We start from the raw sequence: 17,292 nt of genomic DNA, 5'->3' as shown, positions 1-17,292 counted from the left end.
TATATCTATTTATACATGAGCGCTCCTTATAAATGAAATATGGACATACACACATACAGACATACAACACAAAACAGTGCATACATAACATAGAACATATAGGACAATAGTAAATAAAGGCCTTGTAGCTATACCTAGGTGAAATCTCCATTGCAATGTTTAAAAACTTTACAGTTAAAAAAAAATAAAACACAGTCAAAAAATAAAACTGATCAGAAAAACATTAACCTAGGTTTGTATGAGCTCAAAAAGAAAGAGAAAATAAATAAATAAATAAAATAGAACCTTATGATGTGGGAAAAATGTAATAATAAAATAGATATTGAAAAAGGCACCGTGGTAAATCACTGTTGTAGATGTAAGAATAGCCAAGCTGGAGCTCTGGATATCAGCTGTTATGGATTTGAGTCAAATCATCTTCTTTTTCTGTAGAAATTGTTTTAGTTAATCTCTCTGGAATCCAAATTGGTTGCTGTTCCTCCTGTGGAAAAACACAGACGGAGCCCCGACTCCAGACTATTACTGGGTCCGGACCTTTCCATTGTCCTGTTAGAATATCTTTCCAAAGTACCTTAGGCTTATGTACATTTTTCGGATACATATGTCTTTCCGCAGCACTAAGTCCTGATGAATCCAAATTTAGAAAGTTTAGAGTAAAAAGGGTTATTTTAAGTTTATCTTTGGGGGATATATACCCTTTTCCAATTCCTTCCTTTTGTTTTAATAAGTACATTTTAATAGTTTGATGAGCTCTTTCAACTATGCCTTGACCCTGTGGATTGTATGGGATTCCTGTTATATGAGTAATGCCAAATGATGAGCAAAATTGTTTAAAAGAGTTAGACGTATAACCAGGAGCGTTATCAGTTTTTAACTGTTTAGGAACACCCACAGTGGCAAAATTTTGTAAGCAATGAGCTATAACATCTTTAGTTTTTTCTCCGGCATGAAGGGAGCCCATTAAAAATCCAGAAGAAGTATCAACTGTAACATGTAAATATTTTAATTTTCCAAATTCTGGCAAGTGTGTAACGTCCATCTGCCAAATATGGTTAGGTATCAGTCCTCTAGGATTGACTCCAAGATTAACTTGTGGTAAAAATGTCACACAATTTTGACATTGTTTTATTATATGTCTGGCTTGTTCCTTAGTTATTTTAAAACGTTTTTGTAAGGTATTAGCATTGACATGGAACCTTTTATGAAAATTTATAGCTTCTTCTATTGTGGAGAAAATATGTATGTCATGTGTAGATTTATCTGCTAGTTCATTACCCAAACTAAGGGCTCCAGGCAACCCTGTATGTGCCCTGATATGTCCAATAAAGAATGGATCTTTTCTGTCCCAGATTAGAGTTTGTATAGCAGAAAACAAAGAGAAAACAGTAGAGGAAGGAGAAATCCTACCAGCATCTTCAAGGGATGCTATAGCATTAACTACATACTGGCTATCAGAGAATAAATTAAATACAGAATCTTTGAACATCATAAAAGCTTGTAATACTGCATTGAGCTCTACCTTTTGAGCTGATTGTTTGGGTACTAAAAATGTAAAAGTTTGATCAGGGGTAACTACCGCTGCTGTACCATTGTTTGACCCATCAGTGAATATATTTGGAGCATTCATGATAGGGTTTTTTTTTGTCATTTTAGGAAAAACTACAGGATGCTTAGACCAAAAGGACAACAAGGGATTAGATGGCAAGTGATTATCAAATGAGACACTAGATTTACACATGATTATTGCCCAAGTATTTAACTCATTAGCTAACTCATCAATTTGATCCATAGTATATGGAGTAATAATTTTATTGGGAGAAATCCCAAACACTCCCTTCGCTGCTTTTATCCCTTTGAGTATTAATTGTCCTACAGCCTCAGGATATCTAGTAAGAATAGTATTAGGGGAATACGATAAATGTATCCACAATAATGGACCTTCTTGCCAAAATACTCCTGTAGGAATATTTTTTGTTGGTAGTACAATAAATAATAAAGGCAAACTTATATCAATTCTATCCAAATGCATATTTTCCATATATGTTTCAATGATTTTTAATGCCTTTCTTGCTTCAGGCGTTAACATGCGGGGTGAATTTGGATCTGATGGACCTTTTAGGATATCAAATAAGGGTCCTAATTCTCCTGTTGGTATGCCTAGGTAAGGCCTTATCCAGTTTATGTCTCCCAATAATTTTTGAAAGTCATTAAGTGATTTGAGTTGATCTACTCGTATTTGAATTTTTGGTGGACGGACCATGGTTGAGGATAATAAAACTCCTAAATAATTAATTGGAAAATTTAATTGTACTTTATCTATTGCTATGTCTAGATTATAATTTTTTAGTAAGTTTGTAAGTGTGGCATAACATTCTAGCAATGTGTTCTTATCTTTATGTGCTAATAACACATCATCCATATAGTGAAATATTTGTAGTTCAGGATTTTGATTTCTAAGTGGCTGGATTGCTTTATTAACATAAATTTGACACATAGTCGGGCTGTTCGCCATCCCCTGGGGTAAAACTTTCCACTCATATCTCTGATCAGGACCTTCATGATTTAGTGCAGGGATAGTAAATGCAAAATGTGGACTATCCTCGGGATGAATTGGAATTGAAAAGAAACAATCCTTAATATCTATAGTTAACACATGCCAGGTTTTTGGTAAAGCAGACAATTGGGGAATCCCTGATTGAGCAGGTCCCATAATAACCATCTCATTATTAATGGCTCTTAAATCTTGTAATAATCTCCATTTACCAGATTTCTTTTTAATGACAAAAATGGGAGTATTATGGGGAGATACGGAAGGTTGTAAATGTCCTTCCGCTAATTGTTGTTTGACCAGATCGTGGGCTACTTGTATCTTTTCTTTAGTCAGGGGCCACTGAGGAACCCACACTGGTCTTTCTGATTTCCATGTAATTTTGATTGTCTCAGTGGCCCTTTTTGAAAACCCAATCCATGTTTATTTATTTCTTGATCTATTTGAATTGGTGCTATCATATCTTGATCTTGTTTCCTTAATCCTTTTTCTTTTCTAAAGCCTTGTTTAGCCCTACTAGTGGGCGCGTTAGAATTGACGTTATTTGTTAATGTCAATCCTAATTGATCTAGGACATCCCGTCCCCATAAATTTATGGGAAGATGGTCCAATACATAAGGCTGTATAGTTCCTTCACATCCTTCAGGATCCCTCCAATCTAATACCATAGCACTTCTATGGGGGTTAGTTGCCACTCCTAGGCCTCGAAGCGTTTGAGTGGCTTGTTGCAATGGCCAGTGCTTTGGCCATTCCTGACGAGATATGATGCTGAGGTCAGCACCTGTGTCCAGCAGCCCATTAAAATCATGTCCTTGAATATTTAATTTTAGCATTGGGCGAGAATCTAAATTTAAAGAAAGCATAGCCCAATCTACACCTGTGGAGCCTAATCCCTTGGAACCTCTTTCTACATTACAACTGGAAAATTCATCATGTAGGCTGGGTATTATTAATAACTGTGCTATTCTATCTCCTGATGAAATTACGGATATACCTCTTGGAGAACTGGCTATAATTTTTATTTCACCCTCATAATCGGGATCAATTACCCCAGGACTTATCATAAGTCCTTTTAGTGTAGAAGAACTGCGTCCTAATAATAAGCCTACTGTTCCTTGGGGAAGAGGTCCTTTTATTCCTGTGGGAATGATTTGAACTCCCATCTCTGGAGTTAATACTGCTCTGGCAGAGGCACAGATGTCCAACCCTGCGCTCCCTCTAGTTTGTCTGATGAGGGATCTGATGGATAGTGCGTCCTGGGCACTACCTTGATGGTGCTGCTGGGTTCCTCCATTGCCCCGTATATTTGTGGCTTTGGGCCCCGGGGCATTGGGCCCTCCAATTCGTTTTTTGACAACGGGGCCTGATACCTTTCTCCACGATATTGTGGGTAGACACTTGGTCTTTGTCCATTTTTTGATAACGGAATACCCTCTATGGTGGTTTGAGAACGGCATTCATTAGCCCAATGTCTCCCTCTATGGCATCGTGGGCAAATACCCGGGATTCTACTCCTTTGATACCTAGCTTTGTTAAACCCTCCTCCTATGGGGCAATTTCTTTTAAAATGTCCTTTCTGATTGCAATTATAGCATGTTTTTGGTTTGGTATCTAAAGCCTGTTTTACTTCAGCTGCCATGACTTGTCCTTGTTCATCAATGTCGCTACATAATTTAATATATGTGTTTAAATCTCCATGTTTCCACGGTCTAATGACCTCTTTGCAGCAACGATTTGCTTGGTCATAAGCCAGTTGTTTTATAAATGGCATTGCCTGTTCTGTATTTTCAAATGTCTTAGAGGCTGTTTCAATAAGTCTAGCTACAAAGTCAGCGTAGGGCTCATTAACTCCTTGTGTTATCTTAGATAGTTGACCTTGTAAATCCCCTTGTCCCTTCAAAGTTTTCCATGCCTTAATTGCATTCATAGTGATCTGAGCGTATACGCCAGGATCATATCTAATCTGTTGCCTCTGACCCTCATAAGGTCCTTTCCCCAATAGCATTTGAGAATCTCTTTCAGGATAACCTGCTGCTGCATTTCGCCTAGCTGTCTCCCTGCAAAATTCCTCATTGGCAATTTTCCATAATAAATATTGTCCTCCATTTAGCACAGAGTGACACACGCTAGCCCAATCTTCTGGTGTTAAGTCCCAGCTGGTAATAGATTCGACCATTCTGACAGTAAAGGGAGCCGCAGGCCCGTAGGTTTGTACAGCTTCCTTTAATTGCTTTACTATTTTGAAATCTAAGGCACGGTAAACTCGTTCCCTTTCTTCTCCCCGCTCAACTACAGGGCATGCTAACTTTTGGGGTCCTGCCTCAGGATTCTGTTCATCACCTATGGAAACTGAGGGCTGCTCAGCTACAGGTGAAGCTGTTGGTTGAATTACGCCCTCTGGTGATGGAACGGAGTTAGTACTAGCCTCCCTATCTGAGGGTCGTTTTTTCCCTAAGCTTGCCTTCTTCAATTTTTCTTCTGTCTGACTAGCTTGAGGGACCTTTTGTTTTGCTTGACCTAATAAGTTTTCTGCCATAGCCTGGACCTCTAACAATTTACTTAACAGTCTTTCGGTTTGTTTTTTACTAGATTCTAATCTACTATAAAGGTAACGTAACCCAATAAGGTAGGATAGAAGAAAGCCAAAACAGAATGAAACAGAAACGGAGAGGAGAAAAATGATTATATCAATTTTTTCTTTCTCAGGGCCGAATAACTTAAAACCTTGAGCCAACCATTTTTCCCAATTCGCCTGAAAAAATTGTAAGGCTAGAGAGCCTGAAATAAAAGCAGAATAAATCAAAACAAAAATACCCATTCTGTCGCCTTTCCTTAGGGGCGAGCGATATCACTCACCTATAAATTTTGGGCGTTCCCCGTACAAGGGCCACCAAAATGCTGCAGGCTGGACGGCGGGGCCCGCGTGAGCCTTGGCTCCGCTTCTGCCCGCTGCTGTTTTCACCTGCTGCCTTCCTGCTGGGCGCTTTCGCGGGTCGCTGTCAGTGCACGCCGGCTTGCGATGCTGCAATCCGGCTGAGCACAAAAACACAAGCCAGATGGAACTGAAACAAAGTTTTATTTTGTGAGAGGCCGTGTGCGTCCCCCTAACAAGCCGGTCCACACACCCACCCACGTGTGTCCCTACCGGACCCGGGGGGCTCCACTTCCCCCGGAACACCCTCCTACCATCCTTCCCCAACCAATGGGAACTCTCCAGGAGTCTTGTAACTTGAGTCCCCAAATGGGCCTAAGTGAACAGTAGGAGCCCAATTTCCATATGAATGTAATACTTTGCAGTGGCTCCTAGCAGTTGCTCAGCCAGGCCTGGGGCCACCTCGCATTGCCCATCCCAGGAGGTGATGGCCACGCAGGTGCCTTCTGGTGCCTCAGTGGGAGCGCTGGGCGTGGGTGTCCGCGTGTCCTTCCAAGGGCTGCTGTGGGCGGCCTCCTGTGGGCTGGGCGGACCGTCCTCATGCCCACCAGGGCCCACCTGCCCTCCCCAGGACTGGTGTCCGCAGGCTCCTCTCTGCTGACCGACGGGCAGGAGTGGCGCTCCGAGCGGGTTCCCCTGGCGTGGCTTCTGTTAGGAGGCCGTGGGCCATCTCGGCATGCCGTTTGGCTCCGTTCATCTTACACTGATAAACTCAAACGGCAAATGTGGTGACACAGGCAACGTAAAATCTGTCACTTTAATGATAGGCACGCAGTTCAGTGGCCTCCGTCTCCAAACCTCTCCTCACTCCCTCCTGCCCCCGCCCACTCTGGCTCCCCAGGCCCTCTCTCTCCGTGGCAGGGACATCCATGAAGACCCCACAGTACTGTCCTTCTGGGCTGGACGTTTCCCTGCGGAGTCCCCAGGGTCCCTTCCTGTCATAGCGGGTCGGCTTACCCCGCTTCCGTCTTCTGTGTGATCCTACTGGGAGGGAGGTGGGGTGGGCAGGGCTCCTGTGTGAAGGCCCGAGAGGGGGGTGTGCCGGGAAGGTGCAGCGGGCAGGGTGCTGTCCAAGGGAGGCCGGGTGGGGTGGAGATGGGGGGCGGGTCATTGCGTGGCAGTGCCAGGCCTGCGAGGAGGCCGTGAGGGGAGAGTGGGCGTTAAAGTCCTTAGAGCTGGGGGGATCTGGGGTGGCCCTGCCCACGAGGCAGAGGGGCAGATGCCTTGGACAGAGGGAGATTGAAGAGGTCCCCACAAGGTCCCAGGCTCCCTCCACACACAGCTGGACCTCGCAGCAGCTTCCCCTTCAAAGAGTGGCTCCAGGAAACCAGGAGGAGGAGACGTGGCCACCCCCGGCCACAGTGGCTGTGCCAGGAGCCCCAGTCCCCTGCCACGTCCAGGCTCCTGGCTGCAGTCAGGCTTGCTCCTCTGACGTCTGAGGGGGGCAGCTGGTGGCCTTTCAGAGGGGTTCAGGCCCCAGCATTTCAGAGTAGCACCCTGGGGTCTTGTCACCCTGTTGGGGACCCTGACCTGCTGGTCATCTCCCACAGAACCTTTCTCAGTGCCCCTCATGCCCAGCCAAGCTGCTGCCCCTTCTGGACCAAGGCTGCCAAAGTCCACAGGGCTGAGCAGCACCCAAGGCGCAGGCCTTCCTGGGCCCAGGTGCCAGGGATACCCACAGAGGGACGTGGACTGGCATGCTCGTGTGCTGCCGGTCGGCCACGGGGCACACCGCTGGCTTTGGCAGAGGCGGCTGGGAAAAGTCAGTTGGGTGCCCGCCTGCTCTCCGGGTGGAACTGCCCCACACCAGCCTACCCTCTGCTCTGTGCCCGGCACGTTGGTTGGCAGGGCGAGTGGGCAGGGTATGGGGCACCTCCCAGCTTCCTTCTCGCCCCTCGGTCACTTGAGCCTGGTCCTGCCCGGCTGGCGTGCTCAGAACAGGGTGGCGCCACAGCCTGGTGTGCTCAGCTGCCCTGAAGACATGGCTTCAGCCACGGCCCGCGGAAGCCAGGGGGCCGCACCTCCGTCTTCCTGCCGTCGGCCTGCGGCTGGAGCAGGGGTGCTCGTGCACAGGCTGTCGGCAGGGCCAGGGTTGCCGTTCCACACTCTGGGCAGCTCCTTTCTGGGGCTGTCACCCCCATTTGAAAGATAATGAAACCGAGGCCTTTGGTTGTCACAGCAGAGCCTGGCTGTCCTAGGCTCAGTGGGGCCTGGGGGCTCTCGTGCTCCCCTCCTGGGCCCTGTGGACCCTCTGACCACGCCCTCCTCTTCCTCTGAGGCCTGTCACCTGTCTCCTAGTCACAGGTGGGCACTGATTCGGGGACAGGGACGTTTTCTGGGGACAGTCACCTCCAGCGTGATTGGTTCTCCTTCCTTCCTGGGGAGCTCCCAGTCGTAAGGCAGGGCTAGACTCGGGGACACGGATGTGCATCCTGGCTCTGGCCCTGATTACCACTGACTGTCCTCACCTCCTTCCTCGCCCCTGATGGGCAGGGATGTGGGCCACTGGGCCTGAGCAGGGTTGGCCCGTGGCTCTGCCTCCCGCTGCCGCTCCAGGCTTGGTATCCTTGCTGTGGACAGGGGTCCCCATGGGGTGCAGGCCCAGGCCACGGCTTCTTGGGACTCCAGCCTTGCCTTGTCACAGAAGGAAGGACCCTTCTTTCTCTGCGTTGCTGGAGCAAACGCCAGGGGGAGCCATCCCCCGGGTGGGTGGGCCGTTTCCTGTCCTGAGCACGTCGCTGCACGGGTCCTTGGTTCTCCTTCTGGTGCTCTGGGCTGGATCATTCACGACCAATCCCTGGTGTCTACAGGTCTCCCGGGAAGGGCCCTCTGTGCCTCTGCCCGTTCCTGGGACAGCCGCAGCAAGGCTTGCCTAGGTCACCTGCTGCGGGGCCTCCAGACAACGGGGAGCATCGAACAGAACTTCCAGGCCCCGCGTGGCCGCACTCCTCCTGGGTGCCCGCACTCCTCCTGGGTGCCCGCACTCCTCCTGGGTGCCCGCACTCCTCCTGGGTGCCCGCACTCCTCCTGGGTGCCCGCACTCCTGTGGCGTGCAGGTTTCTTCAACAGAAAGAGCAAGTGAAACATTGAAAACGTGGGCGGCCAGGGGAGGGGCGGTCAGAGCAGAAGGCCGCGGGGCGGGAGCTGGGCAGGGTGGGGCTGGCCGCAGAGCCTGGCTTGCTGGATCGCATTTCAGTTCAACATTTATCACCACCTTGTCCTTGAGACAGGCCTTGCCTTGCCATACTGGGGGCAGGGTGGCGAAGTGTGGCTCCAAGAGAGTGGGGGGACCTTCCAGGAGGTGTTCAGGGAAAGGGAGATGGAGACCAGCCAGAGTCAGGTCAGGTGGCCTGGAGTTGCCCAGGGTGCCTAGGGATGAGCAGGTTGCATGTGGCCCAGCGTGCGTTTGGGGGATTAAAAAGGGCGTTTTTTGTTTGTTTGTTTTGGTAATAAAAAATGTCTCAGACGCCCAGCGCACTGGAACCAAAGGGGAGTGTGCGTGAACCCCACGTGCCCTTCATGCACAGTGGTCCTGGTCTCCTGGCCACTGCCTGCCCTCACCCTCTGGATGATTCTGGATCGAATGCCAGGCATTTGGTCCTCTGCCCGTCTCTGCGGCGTGGTGAGCTGGCCTAAACACTGAGGGCCGAGCACAGCCACAGCAGTGTCCCCGCCTGGGACAGTGGGCACTGCACTCGGCTGCTGCCCACCTGGGTCTCCATGCCTTGTCCAGGCTTTGCGATTTGTCTGGGGCTAGCTGTGTGGAGCGCCTGGGGATGGGCGTCCCAGGGTTCTGAGTGGACACCTGGCTGACCTCACCCCTGCCTTGTGAGTCCCGCAGCTCCGCCCGGGGCAGACCGAGGTGAGCCACACAGTTGTGGGGCACAGGGCTTTCCCTGTCCTCAGGGTCCTCTGAGAGCGTCTGTCCTGTGGACAGTGTTTCGGGGTGCGCTCCCTCTTCCTGCCTGTGGCCTCCCAGCAGGGACAGATGTGTGCAGGGTGGACCTGCTCTCCTGGCCACGCTCTTCCGGCACATGCTGTGTTAAGCATTGCCCAGCCCTGGAGGAGGTCTGGGGACCAGGAGGGGAAGGCAGCTGTGCTGTCCTTGGCCAGGCACTCAGGTCAGCAGCAGGATGCATCTGAGGGGTGACCATGTGAGTGTCCCGTGTGGACAGGCCTGGCTAGTGGGTGGGCCTCTTGTTTTCCCTGGGAAAGGTGCAGGGTGCAGAGCCACTGCTTGCTCTGGGCTCGTGGCCGTGGGCACCAGTGGCCGCGGGCACCAGTGGCCGCAGCTGCAGCCTGTCCCCGGCTGCTGGGACAGGACAGTGGTTACATCAGTCCTCACGGGGCTGGCAGGGTGAGGCCCTGGTGTGGCCTTCGCTCTCCCTTGTCCCCCACAGGCCTTATCCTGCCTGAAAGCCCTTCTCCCCAGCTTGCTGTGCATGGTGTGGACATGGCCTTGGCCCAGCGCCCACTGTGAGGGCAACGCTGGACACTGGGCACTTGGCTTAGATTTTGGTGTCTTGTCTTAAGGTTGAGCTCCTGTGAGCTCTGGGGTGTCCGCCTGGTGGGATGCTGAGGCATACTGGTGAGGACCTTATGGTGCAGTGCCCGTCTCCTGGCCTCATGGACTGGGCGCTGTGGGGCCCTGGGGGCCACCGTCCCTCGCAGAGCTGCCGCTGCTCTCCCGAGGCCTTGGGCCCATGGAGTGGACCTGCGGGGCGAGGGCTTCTGTCCAGGGTCCTCTGAGCTCTGCCTGTCTCTCTTCCAGGCTGCTCCGGGGACCCTCATCATGGCCTCAGGGGTCCAGGACTTCAACCGGACAGAGTTTGACCGGCTGAACGAGATCAAGGGCCACCTGGAGATCGCCCTCCTGGAAAAGCACTTCCTCCGTGAGTACCAGGCGCTCCGGGAGGGCACAGGCCCCTCTAGGGGTGGGCTGAGCTGGGACACGGTCTTGCTGCTGCGGGCCAGGCGCTCTACCGTGGACATGGGACTGGGCCAGGCACGGCCCACGTGGCTTTTGGGGCCTGGAAGTCCCCGCACGGCCCTTTGCCTCTGAGCCTGCGTCTTTGCCGGCTGCTTCTCTGAGCCTGGTCCTCGTCACCTTTGCTCCGTGTGAGGGGTAAGAGGATCCTGTGGGGAAGGACTAGAATGTTCCATGAGGACCTGGGCCCTTCCAGTCAGTCTGGCACGGGCGTCTCCCACCATTCAGAGCTTATCTGGTATTTTGTAGGAATCGGTTTTCTGTTCTGGGGCTGGGGCTGGGGCTCGGTGAGAGGCACTGGGTTCCGTCCTCAGCACCACTTACAAAATAAAAAAATAAAATAAGGGCATCATGTTCATCTGTAACTAGAAAAAATACTTCTTTAAAAAAAGGTTTGTGTTCTGTTAGTCACGGGTCAGGGAGGGGGTGCTGGGGGTTCCTGGTCCTTGGCCGCCCGCACATGGCCTCCGAGACTAGAGATTGTTCTGGAGGGGCCTGGGGGTCCTGGCAGGGAAGAGTCCCTGGCGGCTCACTTTGGATCCTCTCTTCTCTCCTCCGTGTCCTCTGGGTGTTACGGGGAGGGCAGGAGGCAGGGAGAGCTCGAGTTGCCCTCCTGCTGGGTGGAGCCCCCGACCAGCAAGGGCCTCGACCAGACAGACCAGCCCTGAGCCCACGCAGCAGCCCATGCCCGTGACCCTGCCGTGGGGCATGTTCACAGCTGGTACGACGGCTGATGCGCTGCTCTTGGGAGGAAGGGGCAGGAAGGGGCAGCTCCAGCCCTGCGCACCCAGAGCTGGGCACTGTGACCTGCGCAGAGCAAGGCCCACTACGGCCAGCTGCCCTGGGCAAAGGGCAGGGCTGAGGGCTGACAGGCAGGCCCCTCCCTTCTGGGGGTCCTGCACGCTGGGGCTCCTCAAGGCTCTGGCCGGCAGCTGGTGCCTGACTGGTCTCTGTCCCTCTGTCCTGTGCTGACTGGCTGCAGGCTGCTCGGGGGGTCTCTCCGTCTCTGATTTCTCTCCTCTTCCTGGCCCAGGGCCTGTGCTGGGAGCCCTCAGTGGATTCAGTAGGATGCAGACATACGAAGCCTGATGTCCCAGGGGACCAGGTTCTTTCACTGTGATATTGTCCTCGGCTGCCCTCGGGTGGGCCCTGTGGTGCTGGGCGTCACACTCCCACTGTGAGGCTAGAGGGGATGACCAAGGTGCCCTGTCCTGTGGCTTCCACCTGCCTCTCCTGCAGGCTGGGGCCTGGCTCAGGGGAATCTCACACTCACCTGGTGGTCAGCGGCCAGCGTCACAGCGTCTGTGGGTTCACTTGGCTGGAGAGCAGTAGGGAGCTGTGTGTGTGTGTACGTGCGTGGCAGCGGTAGTGTAGGTGTGCAGGTGGTTGACCATGGCAGTAGTATCTGGGCGTGAATATCCAGCAGTGGTCAACGTGTGTGGTGGCTGGGCCTATGTGTGCTCGTGTGTGCGTGTGCACAGTGATAGCGTGTGTCTGCCCTGGCCCCCAGGGACGGAGTGTGAGTGGTTCTGGTGGCTCTGTGGCTGCGCTATGGAGTGACTTGGTTTTCCTGAGTCTGAGGTTGCCTTGGAGCCCACGTGGGTGGAGAGAGCTGGGTAGTAAGCCCTCCGGGTTGCAGTCCTGGGGCCCTGCCACCTGTGGCCTTGGCCAGCTCTGCTGGGTTTGCAGGGGCATGTGGAGCTCATCCTGTGCTGGCTGGAGACCTCAGCTGCAGGAGGCTGCCTCTTCCCTGCTAAGCCTTATGACGTGCCTTTTTGTGGCCAGAGCTGTTCAGTGTTGGCAGTTTCATGAGGCTGGGTGAACCTGCAGAGTGCATGGCCCCCAGCGAAGGTGACGGGCTGTGGAGCATCCACAGGGGCCTGTGGGGCAGAGAGGGGTCCAGGAGAAGCGGTCCTGGGAGGGTCCACAGGACACTGTGCACTCACATTCACTTCAAGGCAGGTCATGATGAAGTTGGAGAATGGAACAGCCAGACCCATGGGCGTGCTTCTTTGGGGCTGTCCAGATGTGACACAGATTGAGGCTGTGAGGAAAGGTGCAAAAAAGGCTGCCTACTACCAGACGTCGTTGCTGCCTCCGGCACTCAGGTTCTGTCCTCAGTGCTGCCTAAGAAGCCAATTGTTGGACTCCTCGTGGCTCTCACAGCGGCAGTCAGAGTTCCACCTGAGCTGTGGGCTGGCTCGATTACGAGAGGTTTTGATTGTGCACCAGAACTGAACAGATCACTTCCGGTGCTCTCTGGTCCACGTCCACCATCACCTCCCTGGGAGCCGATTCCCACCCTCCTGACGTCCTCCACCACCTGTCACCAGTAGGTGGCCTAGAGTGCTCCAGACAGATGCCCTGAGTCCAGGCTGTGACAGAAGGAGCTGCTCCTTGAGTTCTTCAGGTTTCTGGGGTTTGGGTAATTTTCTGGCCCCTGCGCCGGCTGCACGGGCCCCTTCCCGCTCCGCCCTTCCTGCTCCACCCACGAGCCGACCGGTTCTGAGCTTTACAACCTTCATTTGTAAAATGAATCTCCCGCTTCATTTTCCAGATTTGAGAGAATGAGCTGCGTCTTCCCCTGAGAGCAGCGGGCGGAGGGCTCATCCTCAGGCCCCGGCTCTGTTGGGCCCAGGCAGCTCTGCCTGGCTGTGGGAGCCTGGCCAGTGCGGGCGGGTCTTCCTGGTGTGGCAGGACAAGTGCCGCCTGGACCTGGAACTGAGCCGTTTGCCTCATCAGATTCTGACCGGGTCTCTCTGGTGCTAGAAATCCTGGCTCTCAGAAGGCGACACCGCGTGCTGGCTGGTTTTATCGCTCGATAACATCCACACCCTTCAGAATCCCAGCCAGCGCTGCCCGCCCCGTAGGACTGCGCCAGCTGGTGTCCAGTCCTCGTCCTTGCGCTCTCGGGGCTGCTCCCTGGAGGGGTGCAGACCATTCCGTTTGAAGTCGCTCACCCTGGCCCAGGGAGGGCAGCCTGGCTCCCTTAGATTGTTACACTTTAGGGTTTTAGAGGTTGCCTTCGCTTTCTTTTAATTTTGACATGATTTCAGGTTTACAGGAAAGTTACAGAAAAAATACAAATGATTCCCTTGTGCTTTTCATCCAGTTGTTCATCAAAGATTCACATTTTACACATTTATCTGTCTCATTTACCTGCCCACCCACCCCACACTCATCTATCCATCGGTCTGTGTGTGTGCCTGCGTCCATCCATCCACCATCCACTTGAGAACCGTCATCCCTCCGTCTTCCATCTATTCCTTCATTACACATCCACCCACCCATCCATCCATCCCCATCCCCCAGCCATCCACCCACCCATCCCCCCATCCATCCCCATCCATCCACTCATCCCCCACCCATCCCCCCACCCATCCATCCCCATGCCCCACCCACCCATCCCCCCATCCATCCCCATCCCCCACCCACCCACCCATCCCCCCATCCATCCCCATCCCCCACCCATCCCCATCCCCCACCCACCCACCCACCCATCCATCCCCATCTATCCACTTATCCCCCACCCATCCCCCACCCACCCATCCATCCCCCATCCATGCATCCACCCATGCATCCCTCCCTCCCTCTCGGCATCCAGCTATGGTCCGTCCCTCCACCCTCTTGCCCCCCATCCATCATCTGTGGGTTCCTCCACCACTTGCCATACATCCTTTCCCCACCCACCGTCTAGCAGTTCTCCTGTGTATTTTCTTTCTGTGACCTGCTTGATGGTCAGTGGCAGACGTGATGGTCAGTCTCCACCTGACCGCAGTCCTCAACGTCGTCGATGAGCATGAGGATCAGGCTGCTGCAGGGAGACTCACTGCCCCCCGGAGGAGCTCCGTGGGCTCTGTGCGTGTCTGCTGCCTCTTTGGACCCCTTCTCCTGGACAGTGGTCAGCTGTGTCTGTTCCCAGACTTGGGGTTTTCAAGGAGTACTGGTCACTTACTTGTAGAATGTCCTCAGTTTGTGCTTGTGTGCTGTTGCCTTGTGGGGAGACAGTCGCAGGCTGCGCCGTCCCATCCCGAGTGTCCAGAGCCGTGTGTGGCCCCTGAGACCATCTCGTTCCATCTGTGTGTCAAGAGCTTTTTCAAAGATGAAGCTCTTACTGCTGCTAAAACAGTCTGCTGCGGTGTCACCTGTGGTCCCAGCTACTCGGGAGGCTGAGGCAGGAGGACCACTGGAGCCCAGGAGTTCAAGGCCAGCTGGGCAGCATAGTGAGACTCCATCTCAAAAAGGAGTGAATTAATTTATTAGTCAAATTGTTTCCCTGGATCCCAGGTCGGGTGTGTTCAGAGGGCCAGAGCTCCTCTGCCTGCCCCTCACCTACACCGCCCCTCCCTGAGGGTAGCCAGCGGCCTCCCTATTTAGGCCATGGACCCAGGGGCACTCTCCCCGAGCTGCACTCCCAGCCCTTGTTACTTTTAATTTTAGGGCGGAGTTTTGCTGAGTCACTGAGGGCCTTGAACTCAGGACCCCGTCTTGCCCCTCAAGCCCGCAGGCCCCGCACCTTCCGCTGAATCTCTTTCCTTTCTCCTTTTCTTTAGCATCATATTGAACGCAGAGCTGGGTCGTCCCACGAGGCTGCACATGCGTGGACTTCTCTTTCCTCTGCCGGCCTCTCCCCCCCTTTCCCCCTCTCCCAGCCTCCTCTCCCCCTCCTTGTGTCCGCTTTGATGGGTCCTTCCACGTGTTCCTGAAGGTGGGGCTCCCTGTGGGGTCGCATGTGTCATGCACCGTGGTCCTGGAAGTCCACTCCCCTCCCCTCCCGCTCCACCGCTGCTCCTCTGCCCCTGGTCTCCCTTCCACCCGGTCCTCCCTGCTCCTCCCTCCCTCCCCCGTTTGCTCCAGTCCCCGTGGGAGGGGACACCCGACCCTTGACTTCCTGGGTCTGGCTCACCGCACCTGCCATCTCCAGCGACTGCCGTGATCTCCCTCTTCTTGTGGCCGAGTAAAGCTCCATTTGTCTTTACACCTGTTGACAGGTGGCCCCACGACATGGCTGTGTGAACTGGCTGCTGTGACACTGGGGTGGCCCTGTCACTATGGTAGGCTGACTTTAGCTCTTTTGGATGAATCCCAAGGAGCGGGCTGGCTGGGTCATGTGTGCATCCATTCCTAGTTTGGGGGAGTCTCCCCACTGCTTTCCAACGTGGCCCTAAAAGGCAGTCCCTCCCTCAGGAGACACCCCTTTCCCCCGCGTCCTCGCGGCGTTTATCATGTATGTTCCTGAGAATCGCTGTTGTGACTGGAGTGAGCGGGAGTCTAGCTGGAGAGGGTGCCTTCCAGGTGTGTGTTGTTTCTTGAGGAGTACCTGCCTGTTCTTTGCCTGTTTCCTGATTAGGTTATTTGTTTAGCGATTTCTTCTGATGACTTTGTAGATGGAAGCCAGGTGATATCTGATCTTTTATCCCTTAGGTAAACATGGGCACACCACACCTACACTTAGAGGCAGTTCGCTGTTCCCCAGCCATGGCCTGTCCCGGGGTCTGCGGCCTTGGGCTGCTGCAGTGCTCACAGGTGGTTCTTACCAGGTTCTGCCCCCTGAGGACACAGGTGGCACTCATCTCCCAGCCCTGAGCCTGGTGCCCGGGTTGGGAGCAGGGCGGAGGGCACAGGTCGGCTGCAGGGTCTGGCTTCCAGCTCCATCCCCAGGAGCAGGCCAGCTGTGACCTTGGGGTCCACCAAGATGCCCTGGCTGCTTGGCTGTCCCTGCCCCTCAGTGCGCATGGGGACTCAGGCTCTGGTTCTTGTCTCTGCCACTTGTCAGCGGACAGTTGAACACAGTCACCCAAGAGGACTGCAATGCCCCTGTCCATAAGCTCCACGCGGTCATTCAATTATCTGCAGCACTTTCTCTCCCTTCACGGAGGAGAGGAAAGGGCCGATTGCACGCGGCCTTCTTGGGTGGTTAAATATTGAAGAGGACAAATGTTCTGGGAGACGGGGCCCAGGCTGAAGAGGTGAGGGCGAGCTGCGTTTCGCCCTGGCCTGAGTGTGTTAAGGAAGTCCATAAATAAACCAAAAGCATCATTCGTTTCCAGGCATCCCGGAGCGAGCGCTCCCCAGCTGCTGGTTGCTTTTTGAGCCTGTACATGAGTGTGCGTCTGTCGACCTCCCGCTGGCACGGGCTCTGGAAGGGGCTCTCCGTCTCACAGGTGCACACACAGCCCTGCTCAGGAGCAGTGTGGTGTGGCGTGGCGTGGATCTCAGAGGGGCCGCGCTCCTCGGGGCCTTCCAGGCCTCGGAGCTCCCTGCTTGCTGGACGGATCTGCTGAGGACCCTGGGATCCAGGTTTTTCCTCCTATTGGCGTGAAGGCCTGCAGGGACCTCCCTGGGTGGCCTGGCAGAGGCCCCTCTAGGGAGCCACAGCCCGTCTCTGGGCCCTTGGCACCCACACAGTGGGTGGATCCTGACTTGGAAAGAGCCCCCATGCTGCTCTGAGGAGGCTCCCCCCTGCTCTGAGGGTCCGAGTGGCCGCCCCCACCCAGCACCCTGAGGAGGACTCCTCTAGGAACCTGGGAGCAGGTGGCTGGCCCCAGACATGAAGGGCTGTCCTTTGGATGCACAGACTCAGAGAGGGCGCCTGTGGGGCGGGCGAGTTTCGGCGTGGCCAGCCCGGGTGGTTGGAGGTGAGGAAGACCTCACGTTGCCGTTCTGAAGACAGAAGGGTCTCGGAGCCAGCCGCCACGAGGCCTGTTGGAGCTGGGCTTGTCCAGCTGTACCTGGACCCGCCCTTCCCCCCAGCCTGCAGATGTCTTGCAGAGGTTTGGCCTCTGTCATCTCTTCCTCCTGCCGATTCAGTGCTGTTGAGTTGAA

At 54.0% G+C, this 17,292-nt stretch overlaps 1 protein-coding gene across 5 annotated transcripts in view; it reads left to right on the top strand.

Moving 5' to 3' along the window:
- Gramd4 (GRAM domain containing 4) overlaps positions 1 to 17,292 on the top strand; it is a 91,849-nt gene that overhangs the window by 41,652 nt on the left and 32,905 nt on the right. For all 5 annotated transcript variants that reach the window (XM_078052514.1, XM_078052510.1, XM_078052511.1 and 2 more), the window contains one exon: positions 10,252 to 10,372. In XM_078052514.1, coding sequence (XP_077908640.1) covers positions 10,252 to 10,372 — 121 coding nt within the window. The remainder of the gene's footprint in view (positions 1 to 10,251; positions 10,373 to 17,292) is intronic.

This window comes from Ictidomys tridecemlineatus, chromosome 6 (assembly GCF_052094955.1).
Source record: "Ictidomys tridecemlineatus isolate mIctTri1 chromosome 6, mIctTri1.hap1, whole genome shotgun sequence".
Classification (NCBI taxonomy): Eukaryota; Metazoa; Chordata; class Mammalia; order Rodentia; family Sciuridae; genus Ictidomys; species Ictidomys tridecemlineatus.
The sequence above is the reverse complement of the archived record's forward strand: the minus strand, read 5'-3'. Positions and strand labels throughout refer to the sequence as shown.